General features: G+C 40.0%; 1 protein-coding gene across 1 annotated transcript in view; it reads left to right on the plus strand.

The window, feature by feature from the left end:
• The first annotated feature begins 956 nt into the window (after nt 1–956).
• The window catches only part of b4galt2 (UDP-Gal:betaGlcNAc beta 1,4- galactosyltransferase, polypeptide 2), a 161,149-nt gene continuing 137,995 nt past the window's right edge, over nt 957–24,110 (plus strand). The window contains exons 1-2 of the mRNA XM_071491984.1: nt 957–1,429; nt 22,916–23,975. Coding sequence (XP_071348085.1) covers nt 23,627–23,975 — 349 coding nt within the window. The 5' untranslated portion in view covers nt 957–1,429; nt 22,916–23,626. The remainder of the gene's footprint in view (nt 1,430–22,915; nt 23,976–24,110) is intronic.

Here is a 24,110-nt window from a genome sequence, read left to right on the forward strand (position 1 = left end):
ACTGAATTCAACAAAGAGTAAACCTAATCCACAATATCTATAGTCTAAAGTCTAGTAAATGAATAAATATGATAAACAAATAGTCTAAAAGTATCTTAGTTGACCGAGATGCTTCAACCAATTACATCAAAGCAAGTAAAAGAGCAACTACACAGTGTTATATAAGGATGAATTAGCATGTGTTATGTTTATATTTTTGTACTGTTTTATATTTAGCTTCTCTTGCTTTTGCTACCTTGTGAAACACCTTGTCACTCATGTTTTAAAACATGCTATATACAGTTTGACCCAAATATGGTTCTATACATTATTATATTTGTGAATGTTATTGTAATGCAACATGTTTTAGAATCTAAAATCCAATAAACAAATATCCTGGTATATATGTGTTTACCAAGATCCAATGGCCAATTTGTGACTAATGAGGTAAAAAGGAGTAACTCTCCAAACAGTTCCAGCAAACTTTAAAAAATATGATCATCAAAGGCTAGAAAAAAGAGAAATACATTTTGTAAGGAGGCTGTCTGAGGTTAAAGAAAACTTGGCAGGGTTAGCATATCTATGTAAACATACATTTTTTATTCACCCTATCTTGTTTGTTATCATTTAGACACTTTTAAATAACAAGCCATACTAATGTGTGAATATTATTGGGATGCCAGAATAACCCGAGTAAAAGTATTTTAATTGACCAAGCCCATGATGATCAGTTAGTCGACCGGCTGAATCAGAAAAAAAGCAAAATAAAGAAGAAATGAAGAATTTAAGGTGTGTTTCATATCAGTTTTTTTTTCTTTTTAGGCATTTTATCTTTTTTCACTGCCTTATGAAATAAGATCTGTACTCTGTAATAAATAAATAATCATTATCATTATTATAATATCTGACCTATGTGGGTTATCAATTCGCCAGCTCCTCTTGTATCGGGGGGAGCATAATATAAGGCAAAGGAATTTCTGGACCATGCGAGCTTCCGTAGGCAGCAGGAGCGAAGGACCTGCTCGCTGCCACAGCCTGAGAGCATCCCTTTCTCTGCTTTCTTATCATCCCCACCAAAACACAGCGAGGTGACGGAAAATCATGAGGATAGCGCCTCTCTACTCTCCGGTTTGCGGTAGAATATCATTACGGGTTATGTTAGCCGCTTGGCTAGCGTAACATCACGCTTGTTTCCTGATGAGAGCAGACATAATAGCCAGTCTGTGGAGACGAAAAGAATATAGTTATCCAGAGGGGGGGAGTCGAACTGGACTGAACCTCTAGCTTTTAGTTTTTTGCTTTTTTCTACACGTTTGATATAACATTTTTGGCAATTAAATGCCTTTGACAGCTTTTGTGTGCGTGTTTTTTCTCGGCTGATGAGAATAAAACCACTGGTGCTCCAGCAAAGAAGATGCAGAGATAGAAGTGTTCGCCTGACAACATCAAGGTAGGTGCTCTGTCTGCTTTTCTGGGATGCATTGTTTCATTCAGCATCGCATCCACGCTTTTCTTTGTTTCCATCCAGCCTCCACACATTTATCTTGCCATCCTGCACCCTTTCCGCCTCTGTTGACGCTTTGAACAGTGTGGAAATATCATCGCATGCACAGCCCCCTGCCCCTCTTTTGTTATCATGCACATTAACACCAACTGGCAGCATCTTTACAAACGCCATACTAGGCTTCACTCAGCCTCCCTTTACTGTTTTCCTACAGTAAATGAACCACCCCAGCATACACACAGCCGAGGGGACTGTTCAGTCATTGGGGCTTCATTTAAAGCTCTTCAGATCCACTTTTTACTACAGCTTTCCAGAAGTATTTCCCCCATTTTTAAGGAAGGATGTAAAGTCTGAGGGTTACAGCATCTCATGTCTAATGATTCACTTACAGTACAGTGAGAGCAAAGACTACCAGGATGCACAGCCAGCCAAGAAGAGGAGGAGGAGGAGGGAGCTTCTTCATCATGAAGCTTAACCTAACCAGGCGTTTACACAGAAGCTCGTACCTAGACCGTAATCCAGTCTGACATCTCTCTCATTTATGACATAGCATCTCTTTAGGGCCACTGCTTTAAAGGCTATAGTAGCAAGTGTAGTGGAGCTACCTTGCTTTGAGCATGAACTAAGTTGTCCTCTTGCATGGTGGGCTTCAGTGGAGTGGGTTCTTTAATTTTCCCTTTGATGCTGTATTGTATAAAACATTTTCTTGTCGTGTTCAGGCGACAGTTTTATTTTGGAGAGACACTGGTCAGTTTTCAGAGGTAATTCGCCATAATCACAATGTCTCTACTCATGTTTTTGGTTGACGAGTTGCTCAAGAGCGAGAAGGAGCGAAGCTGCAACTAATAATTATCTTCATTATTGCTTAATCTGTTAATTATTTTCTCAGTTAACCGTTCTATAAACTGTCAGAAAATACTGAGAAATGTCACAGTTGATGATGTTATCAAAATGCTTGTATAGTCTGACAGCTAAGAATCCGTCCATCAAATACCCATAATTACAGAAATTCTGATGTTTTTTTGTTTTGTTTTTTTTTTAAACTTGTTTTTCTGAACCAAACAATTAATCGATTAATCTAAAAAACTGTTGACATCATCTGAATTAATGACAGTTTTCATTTACAGATATGTATAATCTATACTGTATGTGTATCTCATTTATGTGAATACAGCCTAAAACAAAGTTTCTTGTCTCGCAAAAGCTCTGGTTGCTTGCTTGTTCTGGAGCTTTTGACCATATCTCGCAGTCCTCATCAGCAGATTTTACCTGTTCAGCCTCCATGGATCAATAGGCCTTTTTTTTTTACTGAAGAAAACATGTGTAGATGATAAAATTAATGATTACTGTTGAGTTTCATTTAATAGTAGCAGTGTTCTGGTATTGTGCATGCTGGTTCACTGTCACACTCTTATGTCTTACTGGGACACTTGAATAGAAGTCATTAATGTTGTTAGTAAGCTGATTTAAGCTGTTGCTTCCTCTTGCTGTTTGAAATCAGTTCAGTATCTCAACGCACACACATCTCAGTCCAGTTAGGTTCACTCATGTGCAGCGATACTGCGGAGGCATCTTTTCACCATCTGCTGTGAAAACCTGTGTTATCTGTGACTTAACTCGAGGCTTATCAGATAGCAGAGAGATGGTTATGGCATCAGTCTGTTAAATTACAGGTGGCAGGGTGGTGTCTGTGGTTAATCAGGCTGATCTGGAACCAGAAGGTCGCAGCTTCAGTCATGTCGAAAACTGGATTGGGATGCACCTGCTACTTGTACATTTCTTAATGTTCTTGGTAGGATTTCCCCTGACCAAAGATTTTCCAGATCAACGAGTGTTCGTAAGATCAAGCTACATTACAGTGAAATGCAAAACTGTAATAATGAGGCTTTAAAATATCAATTTTCCAGGGGGGGCGGCCCGATGGCGGAGTGGTTAGGGCGCGTACCACATGAGCTGATGGTCTTAGAACTCGAGTGCCGGTTCGACTCCTGATCGGCCCGACTCTTTCCTGCGTGTAATTACCCTCTCTCTTCCCCTTTCCTGTCACTCTCTACTGTCCTCTCGAATAAAGGCAAAAAAATATCTTTAAAATATCAATTTTACAATGGCATGCACAAAGCAAGCTGTCGGTTACTGACACAGACAAAAGCGGTAAAGGTTCTGAATGTGTCAGAACAGCCAGCAAGGAGTGAACAACCATGCCTGGTGGCTAAAATAAAATAAAAAAAAATATTGTGATTATTGTGACAGATATTGCGATGGCGATATATGTCATGATTATCGTGGGAATTATCATTTTTGCATTTCATTTTATCTGAAAAAAATATGTAAAAATGATGATAATGTGATTTTTGCTGGGGTCTGTACCAAACATGCATGTTCCCTTACATCTGGAGAATATGATTTCTAGGGCGGGGCATTTCTGGGTTTGACAGGTTTTACCTGGTCATATTGCAATTTCGATAATATTTGATTAACTGTTCAGCCCTAAATGTAAGGCTACTTACACGTTTTAAGTGATAAGCCATGTTTGTGGTCGGCGAATGGTAGATGAATGTTTGCCTTCAGAGTTTGCATGTTGGCTTCTTGGGGTCGTCCTTTACTTTTTGGAAAGGTTCCCACACTTTGGAATTCCTGCTTGACATACTGCTTGTGACACGTGTGTTAGGAAAATAAAGAAGTTGTGGCTGCTGTTCATTGAACTTCATCTTTGCGTGCCATTAATTATTTTATTGCTGAATATGCCCACTTAGCTGAACCCAAGACACTCATTGTTTATAATAAATAGGGTTGTGTTTTTATTCAGCCTCTTTAAAGTTGCAGCTTGGTTGACCGGAGGATGTTATGTTAGTGTTTGGATCAGCTTTCTATTAACACTGTGGTCAGGTTCTCCACAGTATCATCTGTTCAGGCCTTTGCAGAGGGAGGTACCGGTATAGATGAACCTTCCTCAATCTTTCATGAAGATCAGTGACGTAAACCAATGATGAGCAAAGAGCATGTTTCACATTGGTTTCTGCAGGTTCACTCATTCTCCTCACCGTGCTGATGCCGACAGTCAGAGCAGCAGCAGCTGCTACAGATTCTTCTGATCGCTCTGTCATGTTGGGATTTGTTGTCATGGGAACTACCCAGGCCATCCCTGAGTAACCGAGAGGGCGAGTTCAGAGAAGGACACCTGCGTGTGTGCACCTGTCTTTTTTATGGTTGTGTGGATCTTTTTTGTTTTCTGTTTGAGGTTTAAGACTTGGTTTCGGGGTTAAGCATAGAATCAGGTTTAGGTTAGGGCAAGGATTGGGGTTAGACTTTTAGTTGTGATGGTTAAGGTTATGGTAAGGACTTAGGGAATGCATAATGTCAATGACTATCCTTTTAACTATAGAAAGACCAATGTGTGTGTAAGTGCCTATTGTTGACTTTTTTTCCAAAGGTTACATTTGGGTTCTGAAGTAAACGGGTAAAGGTTGAACCATCGACTTCAGTTCGTGAATGTAGTTTATTCTATTCTCACTTGACAAATAACACCTCCAGTCAAGCTGCAACGATTAGTTGATTAATCAGCTAGTCAGTCGACAGAAAATGTATTGGAACAATTTCGATCAGTGAATTGGGAAAATAATCAGCAGATTAATTGATCATGAAAAATTGTTAGTTGCAGCCCTAAACTCAGGGTTTACTAACTAGCTTTTTTCCCCCTGGGGCCTTCAGTCACATCTCTCTCATAAGAAAAACACACATACTGCCCTCATTTTTTAGTCTGTATTGAGATAGCACACACAGGCTGACAGGGACTCAGAGGAGACTCAGGTGAGAAGGTTTACTCACCATCTGTACATGAAACCAAATGGCTTCTCAGTGGCCCCATGTTTTAAGAAACATTGCCAAGCAAGTTTCACATGTTTAAAACACAGAATTGAGGAGTTAAACGAATAAAAAGCTAAAAAATTGGAAAAAAAAAGTTAACCACATTACGCCGACAGTCAGAAAGATTCATTATTAGGGCCTTTGGGCCATTCATTATTCTGTGCATGCTGTGTATAAACCTAATTTACACCTGGTGTTAACTTGTGAACCGTGTCTGAATGTCTTATCTGGAAAAGAAAAAATACACGGTAATGGTTCAAATCTGAGCAGAGCACATTACAATTGCAGTGGTATTGGTGCAGCCGGACTGCATCTGGGGCAATCTGGGGCAATATGACCACATTTCCCTCACACCCTTTAGTCCACACACAGGTGAGGATCCTTGTGCTGCCTGATTTGACCTCCACTCAAAAGTGTACAGACTGTGCTTGATTGACAGTTCCCTCACTCTCCTGTTAGATTTTTTATGGATAGGTCAGTTTACACTGCATTATTATTGTTTCACCTTTTTTCATCTAAAATACCTGTGGGGCACCCTCGAGGCTGAGGGAAGGGTTAAGATGCTGACCATGATCCACAGTGTGCCCCGGTTTTGAATTCAGCTGCAGACAGTAATAAAAAGCTCAAAATGAAAAGGTATTTGAAAAGGTACCATCCCTGGAGCACACAGAAAGCCAGTCAGCGGCACCAAACTGATGACATTAGCACCCGAGCTCATGAACAGTCATGATTGTTCAAACCCCTGTGGCAGCCGCTCCTGTCTGACTTTAGTTAGTGACTTCATTTTTATTTCATACATTTTATTTATGTGGCACATAAAAGTAGTAACAACTATGTACAATGTACATAACTAAACATGTTGATCTTTTGTGTGATGTTTATTTAAAAGCATTGTTGCTGTTGCCTTGTTGAGGCGTAAATGTTTCACCGGGTTGGTCGTAGAGAATATCAAGTTACTGATTCAAAAATCAATGATTGTTAGGAACCATAACAAAACTTTATTTGTCAACCTAAACTGAATATACCCCTTGAACTTCAAATTAAATGGGACCCTAAGTTCCAAAAATGTATATTGTGATAATTATCAATATCCATTAAAATCCATAAAGAAAAGTATATTGTGACAATATCTTTGGCCCTACTGCCCAGCGCTAACTCCCAGCCAAGAAATTGTCAGGCACCTAACCACTTTTTGCAAAGATTAAACAGACAAGACATAACTTAACATATAACGTGAGCTTTAGAGGAACTGGGCAAAGTCAGGCTAGCTGTTTCCACTTGTTTGCATACTCTGTGCTAAGCTAAGCTAACCTGCTGCTGCCTGTAGCTTCATCCTTAATGGGCTATGTTAGTGATATAGATCTTTTCATTGAACTCACGGCAAGAAAATGAACAATCTCAAAATATCAAAATTGATATAGCAGGTTGACTTATTGCAGATGGTTGTCAAAGACAGTCCCTCCCCTGGTAAAGGAACTGTAAGTAACTGCCATGTAACAGCGTGCATCAGGTGTAAAAAGGGAAACAGACCAGCCCACTAGTCGGTAAGAAGAGATTTCTTTTCTTTGTTTTCGCTATAGGCCAGTTGAAATCCTCAGTAATCACATTTTGAAACAGGGGAGCTACCCTTCAGGCTCCTTCTCTATTCAACATGACTACAGATACTGAGGTACACGTCATTTTCTTTTACACTTGAAAAGAATGAACACTGCTTTTCAAACTCCAGCTATTCACCACATAGAGTTACAAAGAAAATAACATCCAAGGACCCACGTTGATTAAACTGACAGCCATTGAAAGCATAATTGGACAGTGGTGGCCATAAGCCTAATGTCCCTAAAGCAAAAAAAAAAGATGGCACTCATTTAAATAAACTGTCTTTAAAACCCTTCAAATCCTCATCTCACTCCCTCTACACACAATCCCTCTCCCAGTGAAGCCTTCCTTCCGCTGAAGCACTTCATTTATTTCTTTGCTCTGTTGCCAAATGAGCAGCTGGATCAGAGAGAGAGAGAGAGAGAGGGAGAGAGATAGGAAGATGATACAGAGAGAGAGAGATGATGATGACGATGATGATGATGTTTCTACTGTAGTCCATGGATTGTAGCTCCAGACGGGGACTTTGCTGTATTTGCATAACTCGGGTGCAGCCTGCATGCTGAGGAACAGCAGATGTAACAGCGGAGAGGAATTCCTCGCATGACTTTCAGCATCTGACTGAACGCGATAATACTCTTCCAGCGTCGGGCGTTCCATCAAACACCTTCTCACGCTGCGACATCTCGTTGATTTCCCCCGAGTTGTGTCAGTTTCACGTGGAAAAAACAAATTTACCAAAAAAAAACAAAAGCGTGAGAAAGAGTGGACGTTAGAAACAAAGCAGGGCACTTGTTCTACAGTGAGAGGAAGTAGAAAGAAGAGCACAGAGGCAATGTGATATCAGACTTTTAAACAGTCCAACCTCCTTCAGATCAGAGATAGCTGAGAGGCAATTTAATATCCGCATGGGCAGAGCTGAGTAGAGAATGGTTGAGCACAGAGAACACTGGAGTTTTGTTCTGATTTGCTTGGCTTTTACTCAGTTCTCCTCTGTTCTGCCTCCCTCCACTCAGCCCTTTTCATCTCAGCGCTTTTCTTTTTCTGCTGATTCGGGTCTGACTTTTTCTTGTTGTCTTTGTTGTTACAGTGAAAAAACCGCATGCACACGTTCCCAGGCTTTCACTGGGTACAATATCTCTGACACAGTAATCAGATAGATAAACAACTAATTACCACGTACGTTTAAACTAAAAGCCGCTAATAAAAACACTAATGCGAGCAGTAAAAGAACATTTCATAGAACGTACGACTCGCTGTTATTTTGACTGACAGGTGCGACGTCGAATAGCTGTAATTTTCACATCTGGGGTGAAGTAGTGGTGTAAATATAGTGCAAATATGGAGATATTTTAGTACAGACTTAGTGAGATATTTCATTAACAGGTAATAAAAATCACAAGATTTTTAGCCATGCTGGTGCTGGTAGCTTGAAGAAATGTCAGGGAAAGCCAGACACTAGCTAGACACAGTGTCGTCTCAATCCTACCTTCAGGCAAGCGAGCGGCATGGGTTTGGTACTTGCATAGTAGAGATGCTTGTTATCGATCATGCAATCTATACTTTGGCCTTGAGTTATCAAACCCGTCTGGTGGGACGAATCAGAGGTTATCATAGAACAACTCTCTGCTGCAGGCTCTACTTTGGGCTTCCCTGGTCTAACATTTTCTGCAGATAAAGAGTAAGCAAGTGAAGCAGCAAGGCTAAGGCTTTACATGGTCACATATAGAGCTGCAACTAATTATCTTTTCAGCATCATTTCATCTCCTGGTCATCTTACCGCTTAAGATATTTAACAGATTTAACAGATAGCTGAGAAGCGTAGCTACATCTTTGTCCCTTTAATCGCCTACAAGCCAAATCACAGCCTGATACCCTCAGGTCTGGTACTTTTTCTACAGAACAGGCTAAGAAACCAGATTTGTCACATTGAGCTCCAGTAACAGAGAACATGCTGCCTGCACAAACCAGTCTTGTTTTTTATTGTCAATTTAGCATATTATTGGTTCCATACCTTCGAATTGTTATCTGCACCTTTAATTTTTTTCAGTTAATTTAAAAAAACAGGTTGAGTGTTGTGCTCATTGATGGCTGTTTCTCTGGTTGGAAAAACAAGTGAGCAGGTCAGAGCTTTGTGGCTGAGTGGAAAGTGTCATTGTCATTTCCATGAGCTTGAAAAAGTAGCGACTGAAAGATTAATATGATAATGATTTATTGATACCAAAATTGCTGGATAAACTCTATTCAACGCTATTGGTGTAAACAGGCCTTTGCCCAGTCACCGTCGCCACAGTCTGTGTACATCATTTCCTTCCTTTTGTTTAATTACTTGTTTTTTTTCACTCACAGAGCACATGAGTGCCTCTGACATTTCCTCTGAAGAAATGAGGGATGAATTCTGTAAACTGTGAACCAACACTGAAAGGTCAGTGTTGTGGTGCAGAGGAGTGGAGTGACATGGCTGATTCATTCATGACATGCCATCATGTGTCTCTAGGACAGTGAGGCCTGGAGACACATGAAAAAAAAAAAAAAAAAGAAAGAAAAAAAAAGTCACGGCATCAGTGCTTTGAAACCCTGACTGACATATTGGTCCTCTAATATACTGTGAGTGATAGTGGGCTTTCATAAATGAGCCTACAGCACATTTCACTGATGATGCCTCAGCTAAAAAAAAGTTTGGTTTTTGTCAAAATAACTTGAAACCACAGAGTGTAGTCCAACATTTTGACAAAATACATTTATTCGCTTTCCTGCAGATGACTGCTGGACCTATGGTTGCCTGGCAACCTCACAAAATATGCATATTTCCTAAAATGTTGAACAATATTTTCAGTTTAGTTGTCAATATCCCAAAGTTTCCAAAGAAAAAGAAAATGTTATGCTTAGCTTCATGGACAATGTGAAAATGAAACACATGACTGTTCATTCAAAATAGTGATGTAGTCATAAATTTACACACTAAACTTTTTAATGATAATAATAATGACATTAATAATCATTTATTTTTTAACACAGTGTAAACATGATGCACCATGTATGTACCAAGTTAGTAAGTTTTCTCAATGGTTGTGGATGAATACCAAAGACCTTATAGGCAATTCTCGCCCCTTGAACAACTTGAAAACCACTTGCACACATGGAAGACAATGATCAGAAAACCTGATCAGGTATTTCCATGCCACAGTATCCTGGTTTCTGAGTAGCGTGTTAAGGTTTCTCAAAATGGAATAAGAGCTTAACTGAATTTCTAAAATTAAAATGTGATATTTACATGCACAGAAACTGGAATAATCCAAACATCTGCGCACCAACTGTGGATACAATGTTGTCTTTTTAATGTTAAGGCTACGCGGGAGTGATCTGGGTTTTTAAGAGGGTGTGGATATAAAGGAAGCGGGAAACAAGATTTTATGTTCAGGATGTACAGTATTTGAGCCTTAGTACAAAACACTTAGTATTTATTTTGGGTTCAGGCTGAAATATATAAAAGACCTCTGACTGTGTATATTGTGTGCATACTTCATGATCAGACAGTGGTACAGTATGACGGTAGGTCATTGTCTTACCTTCTGCACAGTATGTTGTATCATTACCATCAATGCCCTGCTTCTTAGTGACGTGACCCAGATCCTTCATAATGACAGCGAGTCGTGTGCTCTGTCTCTGTCTCTCTCCATTTCCATCTCTTCCATCTTTCTCCCCCTTTGCACACTTGCTTCATTTGGGGGTGGGGTGGGGTGGGGGGTGTGGGGTATAATCTTCAGCGGAGCCTCGGCTAGACTGTGGCTTTCTTTGAAAATGTATTTGTCCTGTTGAAAACTACATTTTTGTATACTATAGGTGGACTAGGGATAGGAATTGATAAGATTTTTGATGATTCCCTTAATGATTGCCTTAATGAATCAATTTTCTGTTGATAAAAAGTATAGGCTTACGCAGGTTTTTGCCCCACTGTCACACCTGACACCCCAGTGCTCTTACTACCATCCTGTGTCCTTAAAAACAGCTTGCTTGATCTGTCGGCCTGAGAATAGGTAGATCTATACAGAACAGGATGAGGTATAAACAAATAATACTTATTGAATAGAATATTTTCCATAGAATATTAAGATAAGTGAATAAATTAAATTGTAGGAAACATAGAATGTAGAAAATAAGTAAACACTGAGCTTTGGGTCTGCCGCCTGGTAATTAGTCTAGTCCTCACAATATAGAATTAGCTTTAGCTGTATAGTGTAAACATAAGGCTAAAGGCTCTGACTGGAGGCCCATTCACACTTCCTCCCCCGGATTTCCTTTTATAAAGTTTCATATATAAATTATATTTATTTATACTATGGCTTGTCTGAATACTTGATGGTTATTATTTACTGAGAGATTTGTGTTCATATTACCCAGTATACCGAGGTAATCAGCATTTTAAATGAAATATCTAATAAATGGTCAATATCAATCCATCGCTTTCCATATTGCAACTAATCATCATGAGTTAAAACTAAAACTTGACTGAGAAACTAGATAATCATTGTGTCTCTGTACAATGATGTGTGTCATATATTGTCTGGACAGGTCCCCTCAGAGGTTGCTGCTGGAAAGTTTCATGTTACATTCACGTGCGATTTGGTTATGTTTTCCGAGCTGCAGTGTACAGCTGTTTATCAAACGTAATAAATAGTTGTATTTCACTCTCACTTTTGTCAGGCACAAATTCACAGGACAGCCCCGGACGCGGCAGGTAAGAAAAAGGCGAGACAGAGACAGAGTAAAGAGAGATGCAGTGCAAGCTACTGTTACTGTTGTTGTAATGTTACTGTTAACGTTACTGTAATTTGCTGACATTAAACTTGGAGAGGAGATAAGTTTACCTGATTGCTTTTCCTGCAATTCACTCTCAGGTTGTTTTTTTTTCTTTCTCTTTCTGACCAGATGGATAGTTCCGCTCTGTCCTCTTATTGAAGTTGTAATAATTGATACACACATTGATGCAAGGGGGAGGCGGGGCCCTTGCATAATTTGCAGTGTCCTTCGCATCTTGCTTACTGAGCGTATAGGGCTGCTCGGCTTTGAAAAACATGCCAGCATAGAGGAAAAGGAATCGATAAGCATGAAGACATATGATTTCCAATGGTTCAGACAATTTGGAACCGGTTCGCAACTAGAACTGAATTCCCACCCGTAAAGTGGACTGCACTACCTTAAAAATTGTAAACTCACAAGTGAGTCTGTCCGCTGCCGAGCCAAAGGTAACTTCTGTCCGTCCCACTGTGCACTCGATGGTTTGTGGGAGATGAACTTGCCTAGAGCAAGATGTGCTGGAGCCCTGAGAGAGCTCTGAGGCTTCATATGATCAAGTGTAGCACAGCTAATGCATATTTCATAAGACTGGGAGGACTGGCTTATTGGTTACAACACAGGAGGCATAGGGGAGAGAGCGAGGGAGGGAGGGAGGGACAAGAGAGAAAGAAAGAGTTGCTTTGACTGTGATCTTACCTTGATTTTACATTTAAGTACACAAAGAATAATCTTTATACAATAATTTATTATCTTACTATTTAACTAGCTGGCTGGCTACGTGTTAAAGTCAAAATATAAAGAAATATTTTTTAACATTCTTGGGGGGTAGGCAGAGCGGTGTTGCGGTGTAGCAAGAGGGTTATGGGTTTGAACCTGCTGGTCTCGGGCGTCTCTGTTTGGAGTTTGCATATTCTCCTTGTGCATGCACGGGTTTCCTCTGGGTGCTCCGGCTCCCTTCAACAATCCAAAGACATTCAGGTTGATTACACGCTAAATTGCCTGTAGGTGTGAATGTGATGGATGAAAGGACATTGTTTAAGCCTACCATCACTGATTTTTTTTTTTTTTTTTTTTTTTTTTTTGTGGCCACTTAAGAGCAACAGAAACAAGTAGTTTTAAGTTGACATAGTAAACCTGTTAGCAAACTCTCACCTCATTTACACATCCAGCTGATACAGAGAATTGTAATTCATATTTCACCACAAAACATTAAATTCAGTGAGTAATAGAAACCTCACCAATCTGATGCACATTTCAGAGCTTGGATCTCCCCAGTAGTTGTTATTAAGTAGACAGAGATGAAGCGGAGGAGACACAGTACAAGGAAAGAATAGGGCACGGAGACAAGACAGAGGGAGCCACCAAAAGAAAGAAAGACAAAGGACAGTCAGGCATCTCAAAGAGAGAAGAAGAAGAATTTCTTAAGTTGGAGGAGAGCGACAAAATATATCTGAGGTAAGAAAAGGACAAAGTAAGAGCTGTAGTTAAGCTCACATCGAAGGTGTATAGTGTAAAGTGTATACAGTAAAGCCCCCTTTATGAAGCATTTAAAGGGAGTGGTCAAGAGTAGTTGTAAAAGCCGCAAGACAGAGCCAAGCTTTAGTCAGATATCTGCTGTCTTCCACATCAGTTGGTAAAGATAAGTATATAAAATAAACAAAACAAGGCTTGTGGCCTGAGGGCTCTGCTGAGAGCATCTGCTAAAGTAACACACAGCTCAGGATGTTGCAGGGAGCATATGTACATGTCTGTGTGTGTAGTGCATCTCTTAGTGCTGCTGGGAAAGGACGGCCTTCTGCTCTGTTGCATGAAACCTTATTATAAATTATCAATGATGATGTCACTGACAGTGAAATCAAGGCCTGTGTACAGTCTCATAGTCTTAGTTTATTTGACGTGCTCAGGTCTCTGATGCCAACTTCATAGAAGTTTCAAACAACCAATCTGCAGTGCATCCCTCTGCAGTTGTCAATTCATGTTTTCAGTTTTTGCATCTGCACCCTATTCACTGTGAAATATCGAACATTCATCATAATGCTCCACTCCCCATCCTTTCATCAGTCTTTGCTGGGCTCCAGCGGGGTGACCTCAGTGAAGGCCACGTGTCCTCGAGTGTCCGCCCCGCTGAGGACACAACGCTGATCTCCTAGTGGCTCCAGTGCTGCTGATCTGTACCCGAACCTGAAACAAAAGTAAAACCTCCTTTCAGAATGTTTTTCCACACAACCGAACTGTGAAAGTCATTCTGTGTTATAATGGAGTAGTGTTGGATAGTGTGCTGCTGTGGTATCTGTAGTAAGTAAGTGTTGTGTTACCTGGACGATGATCTGGCAGAAAGGCAGCCGGAGGCAGTTTAAGGTGTGAGAACGACGTGGTGAACAGGAAACAGTGGTAAAATGAGAATGAAGATGAGAACACCGGAGGCGCTTTTCAATATATGCAACCATCAAAATGTGATCTGGAACAGCCCATAACTGCAGTAAAGAGCAGCCACGGTTTAGTGCAGCGACTTTGAAAGTGGTGCAGCTTCCTATCTTAAAAAATAAATAAATAAAAATAAAAGCACCTGGTTGTTGCTATTAACTTAGTTGGCCTGCAGACCAAAAGTACTGATACATTTCCTTTTTTTCCTTTTACATAACTAATCTGGTGCTTCTGCAGGCAGCAGAGTTGCAGAAATTTCCAATAGATACAGTTATGTCTCTATAGTCCTGCAACAGACAATAATGCTAATTCTAAGTATTTTCTAGAGCTGAAATGATTTATCTGTCAAACAAGAGAAAATTAAGTGGCAATGACTGTTTCATTGTTTGTCAATTTTTTAATAATGCCTGAAATTCTCAGTTGTGAACCTGTGCTGATTTTCTTACTTCTTCTATGATAATAAACTTAATATTGTGGGGCTTTAGATTTCTGGTTGGTGCAAACAAGCAATTTTGAATTCATCAGCGTCACTTCTAGGAGATTTGGATGAGCATCCAGCATACAGTCAGCTGCACGTGGCGATCACACAGCTGGACAGGAATCATTTGTTCTGTACACCTGTGGTGCTTTTTTTGATTTCCCTTAAATTTTGGTCTTTTCCTCTTTATAAGAAGAACACCCTGACATCTTTTAGTCTGGGAATGCATCATCTGTGGCTTGCTTTTCAGATACACTTACTCATGGCAAAATGCACCGTTGATGATGATGATGATGATGATGATGCTTTCAAAAAGTTCAAACTGCACAAAGATGCACCTCTCCCGTTTCTGGTTGAAGTAATTGATGTTAGAAAATGTGTTCGGTTGATTCCTTTTCTGCTCCTGTCTCTGTGGAAAAGGTGATGCATGGCTGCCTTTTTGAACATTTGAGTCAGGTTGCCTAGTTGGAATGAGAAGAGAAGTGGCACTACACAGAAAGCCATTTGTGGATGGACAATCTATTGTACGGCAAAAATGTAGAAATCTTTTCCTTTGCGCAGAGACATTCTTCAACCTCGACATTTACTGAAACTGAGCCACGCCACAGACCCCCTGGACTGCACAACCCTAGCTGAAGCTGAATCAAAAATGTTTCAATAGAGCTGACTGGTGTGGTGGAGGATAAAAAGTCTCCAGAGCAGCTCTGCACCTAATGGTATAAACTTTCAGTAAACTCAAATGTGGGTTGCAGGGCTAACTAATGACTATTTTTCTATTAATTAATCTATCTACTATTTTATTGATTAGTCCATTAAACAATTAATCAGAAGAGCTAAATGACACACATGACACCGTAAATCAAAATAGAAAAATCCCAGATTCCAGCCTAAACATTCGCTCAAACACTTGTAACACAGTGTAAATTGTAAGTCAACAGCAGACGACTTCATGGCTTTATGAGATTATTTATCAGCTACAAGGAAAAAAGATATTAAAAAGCTCTCCCTACTAATGAAGAGACAACACTTACAAATGAAGTAATCCTTCACAGTTTTGTGACTGATCACACTGTGCGCCACAAAAAATACTAATCACAAAATAACACTGGTTAAATAAGATTTGTAGTGAAGGGATTTGAACTGTGATTTGCTCATCCTCCAAAATCAGCGACTAACCAGCTGTAGGGATCGTTATCATTAGGACTTTCTCTTTATCTTATCCATACCCTTACTGATCCAGCTCATACTAAAGAATTGTTTGTTTGTTTTTTTTTGTTTTTTTTTTTCTATGATCATTTTGGAAAGAATAAACAGAACAGGATTAGAATTGATTGTGCATGGTTTGCCTCAGCCAGTTGCTGAGTTTACAACAATCTGTCACATTTTAAGATTTGTGGTGAACTAAGATAATCAGTTACACTTAGTGAGTGAGTGCAGCCCCGCCTCGCCCAGAGAGCAGAGGACAGATAAGCAGTCTGACCATAAATGATAAATAGAAAATAAATATATGGTGGTTAATAGTGACTGGCTGCCACAAATAAATCAATAAATCCACCTATGTATTGGAAACGATGCGTCATCTTAAAATATTGACGTCGATGCATTTTCAGAGTTGACTAATCGCAGTCCCTAGAGGATTGTTATTTCTAATATAAAAACTCTACTTTTATATTTTTTGGATAAAATCATTAATTTGGCATGTTTTGCTTTGATTTGTCCTTTCAGATTAAAAGCCCTCAGTTCAGTCACAGATCATCTCTCCTTCCAGCATATGTTTGGCCTAGACTAGATGAATTATGTACCCTCACAAATTACCAGTCTGGCCAGCCGTCTGGCATCCAATTAAAATTTTAACATACAGATGTTGTAGACATTCGGGGAGCTTTAGCTGGCACTTCATCTGAATGTACCTTTTGATATGGGTGCGTAAGAGTGTGTGTTGAGTCTGAAAGTGAGGCATCCATTACATTTATGTGACAAGACTAGACATTATTAAACAAGTACAGTGTCTCAAAGAGTTCCTTTTAAGCCTGCAAGCGCTCCTGTAGCCACACAGTGATGTTTAAGCTTGGTTTATATACTGCAATTTAATGCCTTGATTAAAGTGACAGCACTTTGTGACAGATTGGTTTCTCACACCATGACTGAATCTTAAACGTGTGTTATCGCTTTTCTTTAATCTTACATCCATGTTCTTGTGTATTCTTTGTAGTGTTTCTGTGCTAAAATGACATATAATTCCACTTAGCTCAAGCATTCATTTACTGTACTTTATTATTCTGGTCTGCGAGAATCATATCTGTAACTGTGTACGTGAACAACTCACTAGCAAAGGCAGAAGCCATAGCACTACGACTAAGCCCTGCAGTCTTATTAAAATGTAAATTCCCGAGCTGCATCTTAACGGATGAACTTGTGTAACAGAAATAAAAGTTTAACTCCCAGCAGAACATCCTTATTCTTAAATAGAAAGTTGTCACTCACATATCCATTTAACAATGACAACGCTGGCAAATTTACCACTGCTCTTTATTTCGATTTCATAACTGTCAGTTATGTTTTTTTTTTTGTTTTTCTCCTGAAATGATAGCTTGTGCTTACAGATTTTTGTCAGCCATATCAAACGTACATATCAGCCTATTTGTTTTAAAACAAGAATGTTGTTAAAGGGTCTTAAATATGCATATAAGCTACATAGAGTACATGATCTTGTGCTAAAGACTACATGTCCCATGCAGATGTCAACATCTGTCCCAGCTGATGATCCATTACAGAATAGAGCTAGTTAGCCTTAGTATTATTGACCAGTATTATAAATGAAAATGTAATTAAAATGTTATTTATTCTAATATAACCCTTGGATGGTTTGGATGATTATGATATAAAAACATACTTAAACAGTGTCATGATTTTCATATTTGTACCATATTTCATTTTTACAAGAGAAAAAGATTTGATGATGGGGATTAACTGATGGGTCTGACAGATGTGATGCTGTAGTGAAACCAAATAAAGAGCAGGGCAGAGTCACTATCGTCAATGTAAACTCGCTCCAGTATTTTTCTAACATAACCTGTGACTTCACAAAATGAGTTAGCTCGTTAATGATGTGCTCCTTGCTCCTTTGGAAATAATTACTTTACTGTACTGTTACAGTAGATAATGGGCTAACATTATGTCAGAGCCTAGTGAATGGGGAGCTGTATAAATGCAGGTGAAACGTGCTGCCTACTGTCCCTTACGCCCTCTGTTGCGCCCTAATAGTATGTCCCTGGATTGACTGATGCTTCCTTAACATTTTTTTTCCTGTTGACAAATGTAACACAGTGCGAGGAGAGTGTTTTTGGAATTGAACAATCACTGTGCCTGCTGTCACAGATAATGGCAACAAACCTGAAACAGTATTAAGAGTTTCTGCTGACAGCGCATTTCAAAAAATATAAATCCAAAATTGCACAAAAAAGTGTCAGTACCCAGATGAAACGGGGGAAAAGAAGTTCCCGAAATGCTCGCTGCATCTCACACCTAAAGATGCATCTGTCAAAGCATTTCTCTGTGTTTATTGTGTATATTGCACAATACTATAGCGACAGACGGACAAAATGCTGCATTTGTATGTATGTGCAGTGCGTGTGTATCAATTTGCAAATGTTTCTTAGGGTCATCGGTCCTCATTTGAATAACAAGTTTAAGGAGCTCATTTGGCTCGTGGCCTGTCAAGTACTGAGACAGCGGATGATCAAGACAACAAAGGAAAACAAGAAAGCGACATTAACCGTAAAATATGTTCACCCTCGCTTTCAGAAGTGAAAACAAAATGACAGTTTGTTAAGTTTCATGTTTTTCTCTGTCAGTCTTTTTTTTCTTTTTCCTTTTTACACGAGCTCACTCTCTTGAGGTCAGTTGATCTCATATTTTAATATTCTATTAAAAGCTCTAGTTTTGGTGAGTCAACATCTCAAATTCTGAAGCAGCTGAAGTAATGCTTGAAACATATTCTCTTTTATTTTGTACCGACAACCCAGCACTTATCTTAAAACTTGCCAAAATATTGCACCAACTCCCAGTGAGCAGTTTGTTGCACTTATATGAAAACTGGAATTTCTTTAATCCTGTGTAAGAGAAGTATACTGTATGTACTTTCTGTGCTGGAAACCCATCAGAAAGATCAAGGTTAAACGTTTGACAAATGCCGACGCCTCACCGGAGTGTCTGCTGATTTACTCCAAAAGTCCAGTGATATTCAAATAACAATGTTATCAAACAGATTAAAAAAAGCAAATCCTCAAGTTTGAAAAACTGGAGCCAGAAAACGTCTTGTAGTATTTGCTGGATAAATAAGTAAAAATGATTAGATTTTATGTCCATGAACTAAACAATGTATTCAGAGATGGTGTCAACACTACTGACACACTGTATTCAAGCTCAGCACTGAAGTGACTCTTGAATTAGCCGATTGGCTTCGGTTGCGTGGCACGCTACCGGTTATGTATTTGTTTTGGCGACAGAAAAGGTTTTATATTTTCATAAAATATCAAAAATGCCACCTGACAAACACCCAAATGTCCATATTGACATCCAGGTATAGTGAGTGTCCAACAAGCTCACCTACAGCTACACCCCCCCCCCCCCCCCCTTTCAGAATTTCTCCCTTGCAGTATTATAATTAATCCACAACTCGCTGAACAATGAGTTAGCATGGTTGTTAACCTCTGTGACTAAAGCTGCACTTTCTGTAGCTTCACATAGAGATTAGTGAGCCCACTAATCTCTATGTGGTTGGAGACACACTGGAATGTGCTACACAAATCCTTACAAATTACAAAGATTGGCCACACTGGGACATACCTCCGGTCTAATTTTGCTAAGGAGTCGATGTACAGTATTTTGTCCTAGATTGGTTTAGAGACGGTGTTTTAGTGACCCGTGAGGAAGAACATTTTTACCTGTCCTTACCTTTCGCTCACATTATTGTAACGGCCATCATTATTTTTTGCCTCTAATCTCTCTTTGACTTTCTGTTACCCATCCCATCTATGGTTGCCTATCATTTGCGATTTCCTAGTGATGATGATGGTCATCCCTTCCTCAGGACATCTGGAGCGTCCAGTCTTTGGTCTACTTGTTTAGAATCAGCCTTGAAAAACAGGCAGTTATATTGGACTTCACATATTTTCATAGCACTTCTATGTGGGGTCCTTGGCAGGCGCAGTGTGATCAGGGACTGTTATGAAATTTATTGCTGTTGTTAAAAAGGGAGTTACAGGGATCCTTGAATAAACTGGTTACATAAAGGGTCTGTTTCCCTCTGTCACTGTGGCCATCTTTGCCTTTTCTTTCCTCTCCTTGGTCTTTCTTTGACTTGCAGTCTTCAAAGTCTTTAGATTCTTTCGACTCATACCTTTGTTGCTTTGTTGTCTCTCCCGAGGTGGCATTTACATATTAAGTTGAAAGTGAACACCCCGCACCATCATGTACACAATCCCTGTGAGACGTTGCAGAGAGAGAAAGAAAAATAAAAGGTGCAGAGGAAGAGGCAGGAACATAAGTGAGCAGCTGAAAGACAGAGATGCATTATCTTTTGTTTTGGTCTGCTGACCTTTTTCACGATGGAAAAATTAAAATGAAATAAAATCCCAAGACACAACCATACATAGCTGTGTTCAGAAAAGTCAGATGAGTGAAATGTAAACAAATAAAGAGGCCGAATTGCAGATGGATTTATCCCCTCGTGATCTCTGTTTTCGTAGCCTGCATGAGAGAAAAACACTGATGTGTGCTTTATCTACATTGATATCTGATAAATCCCGTGCAGCTGGCAAAACAGGCTCTTGATTTATGTCTTCTGTTTTCCTGCTGTTGATTTTTTAGCAGTGCCACACCTCACTCTCACACGGCTCAACACAGAGGGCGACCCGCTTGCCCCTAAGATCTGTAGTTGAAGCAGAAAATGGGGCAAGACTCCTCTGTCTGTCTGACTGATTATCTGTCTCACCGCCTGACTGCGTGTTTGAAAATTTTAGACCTGATGCATTACGTCCCCGCCTGTTTAGTCACTGAGGAGCAGCACGGCTGGGAAATAAATCCTGACCTGCACAAGCGTTATGGTGTGACTTGCGTGTGGTGTCTGAGTCCTTCGGTCAGCAGAAATCCATCTCATTAACTAGCAAGTTGCGTACACACATTCTCACACACACGCGCGCACACACGCGCGCGCACACACACACACACACACACACGCGCCCCTCAAGGCTCAGTCTTGGCAGTCTCGACTTTGCTGCCCACAGACAAACGACAGACACAGCAAGAGGCAGCCAACTATCTGGACAGGCAGCAGCCATCAGCTCAGTCACCCGACATATGTTTCAGTTTGCCGCATTTTGCCTCTACCTACCTCAAGAAACATCACAGAACCTTAACCTAACCAGTCAAGCAGATGTCAGTTTGCCCTAGAACGAGTTATGCTGTTATTGAGCAGTTGGGCAAGAAGTTGCAGTACAGTGTTGGAATTCTGGTGCAGATAATGAATTAACACCTTTAGAGCTGTAACAATTAGCTGATTAATCATTTAGACAACAGAAAACTAATCGTCAACTAATTAATTATTATTTAGTAATAACTAATTCATTGGTTAGTTATTTTATTCATGCCAAACATTCACTGGTTCCGGCTTCTGAAATGTGAGGGCTTGATGCTTTTCTTTTGATCTAGGTCTATTTAGCATTTTCACAGTGTACAAAAAATGGAGAAACGTAAATATTACAGGGGTCCATTCTCTGCTTTTTTTTTCTACAAATGTCAAGAATGGCTGCCAAATTATATAGAATTTCAGAGCAGACCCTTGGAGAGAGTATCTTCTCTTCTCTAGCTTGAGATATTGCGTAACCTTTGATCCAGTGAGAATAGATAGGGGGGAGACGGTCTCTCCATCTGAACAGTATGAGTCACCTGGCCAACAAAGGGCAGAAGGCAGCCTGTGGTGCAACACCAAATAAAGCAATAAGAGAGGATGGATCTAATGGCTCCTTTAGTATTTTAGAGAAAGTACTAAAAATTGACTGCCAGAGCCGGTGTAGCTTTGGACATGTCCACAACATGTGTAATAGGCCTGCTTGACGCTCTTCTTTTTCATATATTATTGTAAACTGAATGTCTTTGTTTTGGACTATTGGTCATATAAAACAAGACATTTGAATATATGTCCCCAGGTTGTGGTAAATTATAACGTTTCACCACATTATTTAATCGAGAAGACATCTGTAGATTAACCAACAATAACAGTAATTGTTAATAGCAGGCCTAGATGCCCTTTTTGATTCCTTCCTTTGAAAAAGAGAGAAATACAAACTTGTTTTTCTACAAATGCAGTATTTTAGATTTAACAGCAGTTGCCCAGCATCCTGAAATAATAAATGCTGTCTTAACACATACCAGTCATACCAGAAGCTCAAGATTCAAGATAGATCTAAAACGATAAGTCAATTCATTGATTCGTCATTCAGCACATTCATTCATTAGAATCTCAAAATTTATTGCTCCGTCTCTCTCTCTGTCTCTTCCTCTCTGACTCTGTTGGCCTCTTGTCAGGAAGTCTGATGTCATTCTGGGTTTTTATTGTCTACTTAAACCTCATCACCTTCTCGCACTGATTGGAAAAACCATAAAGCTACAGTAAGCATAGCCTGTAGGAGAGCTCTAAGTGCCCCCTCTTCCTCTCCTCTGCTCATATGTTCACTGCGTTGTGTATTCCCACTTGCGGTACCGTTCCATCATAAATGCTTTTTAAACCACTTGGCTGGAAAATTGCCTTGGCATGTCAGTTTGGCCGAACAGCCCCAGTCAAGGCTCCTTGTTTGTTTGCGTCTATAGTCACTTTTGTTGTTGATTTTGTTTCTGTCAAAAATTCTCAAATGTGTTCCTCTTTTTCTACTAAGGTGGCGAACTTCTAAATTTATTTCACTGCTATTCGACCATGCATATCAGATAAGAATAAGGTCACTGGATACTCTGGAAATGTCAGACAAAGACTGATGATGTTTGGTTTGACTTTATACAACAAATAATGCAACAAGTCACTGGACTGAGTGGAATGCACTGTTATAATTAATAGCACTTCACCTGCACTGCTTTAAGTAAGAAGCCAAAACATTAACACTATTAAACAGCATAGAGCCATCCTTTGATACATTAGTGTAATTAAATAGCATTTAACATTGATTAGGATTCCCCCTAACTTATTTTTGTCTATATCTGTGTCTTTTGTTTTGCTTCAGGTGCCTGAGACTTTCCTGCAGCCAGACAACAAACTGCAATTCTGACTGATGCGATGCCATAAGAAGAGGACATCTCGACTGAAATGTCAGTGGAGCCTCTACTCAACAAACTGATGAATGTTTCTCAGCAGCAGCCAGTCGTGTGCCATCACTGGGATCGTTTGTTGCTTGGAAGTTTTGAGCATTAGTTCCCGGACTGACTGGACTATCTTTTAACCCTGAGATACCATATGGCTGAAGCAGCAACATGACACAGGGGTAGTGTCTGACACAAAATATGATCACGTCAATATCAGCTAAATCCTATCTGCCTCGGGGCCTTATGTCTTAGATTACACTGAACTTATCATTAGTACACATTTGCCATATTTATAGTAAAGGAATAGTACTTGTGGAATGAAGGAGCTCCTGGCATCAAGACTGATGAAGACGTTTTAGTACTTGTCATGCAGGGAACCTGGGTACACACAAAACGACCTGGCAACACAGACTTTAGGTGGACCTGACGGTGTAGCCTTCCTGTCTTCATTTATGAGCCCATGAGCCCTGCAGAAGTCAGATAGTCAGGAATCAGCCAACCACATGTTCTTATCAGAGATCTAACAGCAACTGATATTTCCCATATGGCCATTGATATGAGCGCATGCCTGTAAACGTGCCACGCCTGCATTGTCGTGGCTGGCCGTCGCAGGACGGTCACTTTCCTCGGCCATGACACGGCTGATGTTGGGCCGGACTCTGGAGCGCATATGTAAAGGCGTCCTGCTGCTCTGCCTGCTCCACTTCCTCATCATGATGATCCTGTACTTTGACGTCTACTCGCAGCGCTTCGACCTCTTCAGCCGCTTCAACAATGGACGCAACGGATCCAGGAATAATGTCAGTGGAGCAGCAGGGAGCGGACATCATTATTACTATTACAACCTTTCCAGGCCAAATGCAACATTAGCCAGCTACCTGGCTACGGGCGAGCAACTGGTGCAGAGTGTGCAGCCAGAGACCAATCAGACACCTTCCCCCAAGCCGCTGCCACCATGCCCTGAGAACCCAACCGGCCTCGGTGAGTAATAATAATCTTTGAGTTCTCCTCCACGTCCTCCACCATTTACAAGAAGCTATTAAGAATGAGCTGTGTATTGAATTAATTTGATTAATCATTATTTTTTTTGTTTTTTGTATGATGTGTTATTACAAC

Source organism: Trachinotus anak, unplaced genomic scaffold (assembly GCF_046630095.1).
Source record: "Trachinotus anak isolate AG129_WGS33_773 ecotype Australia unplaced genomic scaffold, CSIRO_AGI_Tana_v1 ptg000012l, whole genome shotgun sequence".
In the NCBI taxonomy this organism is placed as follows: domain Eukaryota; kingdom Metazoa; phylum Chordata; class Actinopteri; order Carangiformes; family Carangidae; genus Trachinotus; species Trachinotus anak.